This window comes from Acinonyx jubatus, chromosome B3 (genome assembly GCF_027475565.1).
Source record: "Acinonyx jubatus isolate Ajub_Pintada_27869175 chromosome B3, VMU_Ajub_asm_v1.0, whole genome shotgun sequence".
In the NCBI taxonomy this organism is placed as follows: domain Eukaryota; kingdom Metazoa; phylum Chordata; class Mammalia; order Carnivora; family Felidae; genus Acinonyx; species Acinonyx jubatus.
This window is the reverse complement of record NC_069386.1, coordinates 100476247-100483013: the sequence shown is the minus strand read 5'-3', so window position 1 is coordinate 100483013 and position 6767 is coordinate 100476247. Positions and strand designations below refer to the sequence as shown.

The 6767-nt window shown below is 39.4% G+C and overlaps 1 protein-coding gene across 3 annotated transcripts in view; it reads left to right on the top strand.

Moving 5' to 3' along the window:
- The first annotated feature begins 4236 nt into the window (after nt 1-4236).
- Nucleotides 4237-6767, top strand: part of DLGAP5 (DLG associated protein 5) — a 39865-nt gene continuing 37334 nt past the window's right edge. For all 3 annotated transcript variants that reach the window (XM_027065762.2, XM_015082567.3, XM_027065764.2), the window contains exons 1-2: nt 4237-4393; nt 5803-6041. In XM_027065762.2, the coding sequence (XP_026921563.1) occupies nt 5804-6041 (238 nt within the window). In that variant the 5' untranslated portion in view covers nt 4237-4393; nt 5803. The remainder of the gene's footprint in view (nt 4394-5802; nt 6042-6767) is intronic.

Sequence of the window (6767 nt, the reverse complement as noted above, 5' to 3'; positions counted from 1 at the left end):
ATTTCCTATTTTATCCTCCACTGCCTTCTGCCCCAAGCTATATCCATCTTCTCATAAACACCAGTTCAGAAGATCCACACTGCCCCCCAAATTTCTATTTCCTTGGTATTTGGTGTTTACTAGGTACCTTGGCATATTTTCCTCCTCTGTGGCTCCTTTGAGGTTGATCTTGGAGGAGAGAGCCAGCAATTTTGCTTTGTCAGCATCTTGGTAGGAAGCAGAACTGGAACTAATTATTTTATTTAATCTTCCCAACATTCCTAAGAGGTAGATAAGGAAATGGAGAGTCAGAGAACTTGACCAATGTGAAGCTGCAATTTTAAACCCCATCTATTTGAGTCCAAAGCCTATGTGCTTTTCCATTCTCAAATCAACATTGAAATAAGCCATATTTTCTGACTCTGCTACTTAATTAGCTGTGGGATCTAACACAAGTCATTAATCTCCAAAGTCCTTTCATCACTAAAAGCTGATTTGTCACTTATACTCTCTGCCTGTGTTTCAGTAATTCCCAGTGAAGCTTCAACTCATTCCAGTATGGTTTCCTGCCACAGTTTTTCAGCTGAAATTATTTTCACTAAGATTGCCAATTTCAGCCTTGTTGCTAAACAGATTGCACATGCAATGTTGTGTCCTTCCTGTATGTTATGTTTTGTTATATATTTCTTAGTGCACCAAAGTACTACAGTTTTAGTTAACTCAGAAAATTACTTGAGGGTTTGCAGAGGGAACTCTTCTCACTAACAGCCACACTTACACGTCTCATTTATATGTGATGCTGGACCAGTGAGAAAGGTGAGAAAAAAATTGGAGACATCACACAAAAATTAATTCTAGGGAGATCACAGACCTAAACATAAAAGCTAAAACTACCAAATTTCTAGAAGAAAACACAGGAGAATAACTTCATGACCTTGTGTTAGGCAAGTATTTCTTAAAGAAACAAAGCACTGAAAATAAAAGAAAAAAATCACAAATTAGACATCATCAAATTTAAAACGTTCTACTCACCAATGATGCTATGAATAAAATGAAAAAGCAACCAATAGAGTTAAGTTTTCTGTTCTTGGATTGGGAGGTTACAGATAAGCAATGGGAGGATGCTAGAATGATCCATGTGGTAATGGATTATAGTTGGAGATGTCAGCATGAACCCAGGATTAATTTAATATAGATACAGATGGTTACATACAGAAATATTTATAGATACGTATGTACATATCTTAGTATAGAAACAGGTATATTTCTTCACTCTGTCAGCTGAGAGACTCTCCAGTAACAAGGAGCACACCTAATATCCAGATCTTGGTTTCTGGTACCATTGTCCAATAAAAGGAACCAGGGTTCTTTAGAGAAATGGCTGGTCCTAGTAGTGGGTCAGGGAAAATACAATGTATGTCCAGAGCGTCTTATAGAGCCAGAAAGTAAGTACCAAAATAAATAGACAAAAATAAACAAACAACAACAACATAAACTCTCAATCATGGAGATTGTGAAAATGACAGAGGAACAAACTGAAAGGGCTACTAATGGCCAAAGTTAGAACAATTTGAGCAAAAAAATAAAGTAGTATTAATGTATGATCTAAAGTATAAAATATCCATGAATCCTGATATAAATGATTGAATAAATAAATAATGGAGAAGAGACAAATCTCCCATGTAAACCATCCCGAATAAGATGAAACATAACTTCCCACTTCTTCTTAAGTGTGGGCTGCCCATAGTTACTTCCTTCCAAAGAGAAGAATCTGGAAAAGGGGGAAATAGTAATTTTATAGTGGCGAATCCTGACAAATACTACCTCAACCGAGTGATTAAGCTTAACACTAGCAGCAATAAATCATGTTGATATTATGTACTCTTGATGTGATATAATGACAATATCACTTCACCTCTATGGTCTTCCTCCCAAGAACCCATAACCCCAGTCTAATTATGGGGAAAACATCAGACAAATTCCAGGTGAGGGACATTCTACAAAATACCTTATTAATACGCCTCACCATTGTTAAGTTTAGAAGAAAGTTCTGAGAAACTGTTATAGTCTAAGGAGCATAATGCAACTTTTGATGACTAAATGCAATGTGGTATCCTGGAGCAGAAAATGATCAGTGGATAAAACCAAAGAATAAAGTATGTACTTCAGTTAATAATAATGTATCATTATCACTGCATTAATTGTAACAAATGTACCATACTAATGTAACAGGTAGAAATGGATGCGGGGGCATATGGTAACTCACTCTACTATTTTTGTAATTTTTCTGTTAATCTAAAATTATTCTAAAAGTTTACTATTTTTAAAAAGTCAACCAACAGGGGCGCCTGGGTGGCGCAGTCGGTTAAGCGTCCGACTTCAGCTCAAGTCACCATCTCACTGTCCATGAGTTCGAGCCCTGCGTCGGGCTCTGTGCTGACCGCTCAGAGCCTGGAGCCTGTTTCCGATTCTGTGTCTCCCTCTCTCTCTGACCCTCCCCCACTCGTGCTCTGTCTCTCTCTGTCTCAAAAATAAATAAACATTAAAAAAAATTTAAAAAAAATTTAAAAAGATAACCCCCAATTTAAAAAATACAGGCAAAAGTCATTTCACAAGATCTAAAAATAGTCAATAAGCACATGAAAAGATGCTCATCATTATTAGACATTGGGGAACTACAAAATTAAGACTAAATACCATTTCACAACCACTAGAGGGATTAAAATTAAACAGTGATCACTCCAAATGCTAGCAGGCATGTGGAATAACTGGAATTTTATACATCACTAGTGGGAGTGTAAAACGATCCAACCACTTTGGAAAACTGCTTGTTAATTTTAAGAATGTTTATAGCAACTTTATTCATAATTAATAAAAACTGGAAAAAATCCAAATGTCCATCAGCCGTTGAATGGATAAACAAAGTACAGTTGATCCTTGAACTACAGAGAGTTGGGGGTGCCAACCCCCTCACAGCAGAAAATTCAAGTATAACTTCTGACTCTGGCAAAACTTTACTAATTGCTTACTGCTGATGCTTACCAATAACATAAACAGTTGATTTAACATCTTTTATTATATACATGTATGTATATATATATACATGTCTATACATATACATGTGTATATATACATATATTTGTTGTGGATTTTTTAGAGCGAGAGTGCGTGATCAGGGGAGAGGGGCAGAGGGGGAGAGAGAGAATCATAAGCAGGCTTCATACTCAGCATGGAGCCCCACACAAGGCTCAATCACATGACCCTGGGATCATGACCCGAGCCAAAATCAAGAGTCCCAGGCTCAACTGACTGAGCCACCCAGGCGCCCCTAACATCTTTTGTATAGGTATTATGTACTATATTCTTACAAAAAAGTAAGCTAGAGAAAATACAATGTTATGGAAGGAAAAGAAAATACATTTACAGCACTGTACCACATTTAATAAATAAAAAATCTATATATAAGTGGACCCACGCAGTTCAAACTCATGTTGTACAAGACTTGATTGTATACAATGAAATAACTTTTTAGCAATAAAAACAACTAAATGCTGATTCACACAACAGTAGGGATGGATCTTAAAAATGTGAGGAAGAAGGCAGATCTGAAAGTACCTACCACCTTTGTTTTTATGATGTTAGAAATCAGAGTGGTTGTCTAAAAGGTGAGAGATTTGAATCTGGCTTTTTAAAAAACGCTTGGGTGGTGTTTACACAGCTGTTTATATTTAGCAGAACTCATCCAGGCTACACTTAAAAAACTACGTTTTCCACTGTATTTAAATCTCACTTCAAAAAAAGGGTATAAAAAAGACTGGCAACCTTGAAAAGTCACTAAACAACGTTAGCAGAAATTTGTTGTGTTAAGTCCTTCCTTCGAAACGTTGAGGAAAACATTCCAATAAACTCTGCTGGATTTTTGTGACTAAATAGGGACATTAAAAAGGCCTGCAAACTCTAAGCCCCTTCTCCTCCGAGTGCCACTGTCCTTCCTTGGATACCCGAGGACCCTGGGAGCAACTTGGACCTGTCCGGCGCAGGGTCACCACCTCCGCTGGTTACTCGCGCCGCGGGGCCCAGTCCCAGCGTCCGGATTACTCCTCTCCTCACCAATTGCAGACCCGCCCATTGACTCGCCTCACACCCATTCTTTGAACCATCAGCTCACCTTTCAATCAATTCAAATGTCGCAAGGAGCGAACCAATCGCAAGCCTCATCGAGGGGAAGGGGCGGGCACTTCTCCGGAAGTGTTGGTTAAAATCCCTCCAATCAGAAGCTTTCTGCGGGATGTTTGAATTTTGAAGAGGTCTGGGTGGTAGGCGTTCCTGCTTCGGAGGCGGCAGTGGTCTTTCAGACCCGGAGGGTTCCTTTACTTTTAGTTCGATTGAGGTTTTACGCCAGAACCTGCCTCAGGTAGGAGGGTGCTGGGGAGTTGGAGGGAGGGCGCTGGCCTGCTTCGTTGTAGGTCTGGAAGGGTGGGGGGGACTGCGGCTGTGGACTGGACGCAGCTCAGGAGAGTCTCCTCTAGCACCGTATTACACATCCTTCCCGTAGCTGATGACGCAGGCCTCCAAGAGAGTAAATATTTGTTGCCTTGACCTGTGTAGTAGCCAGCGTTTCACCACCGGAGCGTAATTAGCCTTTGGGGCGGGACAGTACTTAGTAGGTATTGCTGAGTATTGTTGGCCCCGACTTTAAATTCCAGTAGCGCTTCTCAGATCCCGTGACAACCGAAAAAAAACCCCGGTTGAGAACCTGTAGGCAAGCAAGACTAAGGCATTTCTAGACTTTCAAGCTGAAAGAAACTCCAGTAAGTCAAAGAACAGCGCTTAGACGTATGAGAAACCAGGCTGCCTGACCTGGGATGCCAGCTCCAGTTGACGCGGCAGTTAATTTACCTCATCTGTATATTGACGATAATACTACCTTTTAGGATTTAGGTAATTATTAAATATACCTTTAGTGTTCTTTCCCCCTCTCCCCCCTACTTTTCTCTCTCTGCTGTGTATAGTGCTATGCTGTATTTTAAAATAACTAATACGTGGCAGGAGAGGACAAATCAAATAGTAGAGGAGGGTTTGTTTGTTTTTTTAGTTTTATTTTAAAGTAATCTCTACACCTAGTGTGGGACTCGAACTCACAACCCCGAGATTAAGAGGCACGGGATGCACCGACTGAGCCAGCCTGGCACTCCAAGGAGGATTTATGATGAAAAACACAATCCTGGGTTGCCTGGCTGGCTCAGTTGGTAGAGCCTGCAACTCTTGATCTCGGGATCAGGAGTTCAAGCCCCACTGTGGGTTTAGGGTTTACTTAGGAAGAAAGAAAAGCACAGTCCTTTATCACTTCCCCTGGGCCCTTAAAGAGGAATCTTATTGACACCCAGGTCAGATGCATTCTCATTTTTAAACTCTGTTGATTGCTTTAAATGCATTAACATTTTAATTGGTGCATTTCTCATGCAGATTTTCCCTTTAACTGGAGTTTTCCAGGAGACTCTCTTAGTTAATCTTGTTGAAGAGTGTAGTGTGCTTATAACTCTTTGAACTTCCTAATGCCTCTGGTTTATATACTACTGGACTGTAGCTTCCTGGGCCTCACTTCATCTGTCAAGCAAGTTCCTATTTAGAACTCCAAAATAAGTTGGTGTTTTTTATCTTTCGACAACCTCCTTCCCTCTCTTCAATGTCACATACTCATTCCATTTTGTATCTTATTTTTCTTTTCAAAGGCTTTGGGGCAGGACAGGGGGTGAACTGAAATCTTAATTTTTTTAAATACTAAAGTGAAAATCCATGGAAGTTGTTCTCTCTCTTTGATAGGATGTCTTCATCACATTTTGCCAGTCGACACAGAAAGGATTTAAGTATCGACATGATTAGAACTAAAATTGCTCATAGGAAATCACTGTCTCAAAAAGAAAACAGACATAAGGAATATGAACGAAATAGACACTTTGGTTTGAAAGATGTCAACATTCCAACCTTGGAAAGTAGAGTTCTTCTTGAATTAGATGAGACATGTCAAAATCTTGTTCCAGAAAAGGCCAGTGTCAAGCCAAGTAAGTAAAGGTCTATTGTAACTTTAAATGCTTTGAAGAGTGGAAAAAAATTTGGTTTAATACCTGAGGTTAAAAAAATGCTGACCACAGCAATGGAGTTTTGAAACACCATTCTAAGTAATTTGGTAATACTGTCTGTTTAAGGTAAAGGCTGTGAATGCCCCTGGCTAGGCTAAAACCATTCACCTATGGAGTATTATAATACTGTATTATATTGCCTTATAGGAATCCTAAAGTTCTTTTTTTTTTTTTAAAGTTCTTACTTTTGGAGCTTCGTAAGGTAACTATTGACAAGATAAATTGATATGGGACATTAAAAATAGAACTGGGGCTCCTGGGTAGTTCAGTCGGTTATGCGTCAGACTCTTGATTTTGGCTCAGGTCATGATCTCAACAGTTTGTGAGTTCAAGCCCCGCGGAGCCTGCTCGGATTTCTCTCTCCCTCTCTCTCTGCCCCTCCCCTGCTCACATGCACACACACTCTCAAAATAAATAAATAAACTTAAAGAAGTGATTAAAGAATCCATGAAATAAGGATACTTTACCAATGGGAACATTTCTCAGAAGAGCAAAGAATTTGCCCTTGCAGTTTGCCAAAAGGGCTTGGGGTCACTAGGAAGGAAAAAACCAATTAAAGAAGAAAGGAATGATCTCAACAAAAGATAAAAATAATAAAAATAGAGTGTCTTAGGAGGCAAGGAGTCACTGGACTCCTATTTAGTTGCA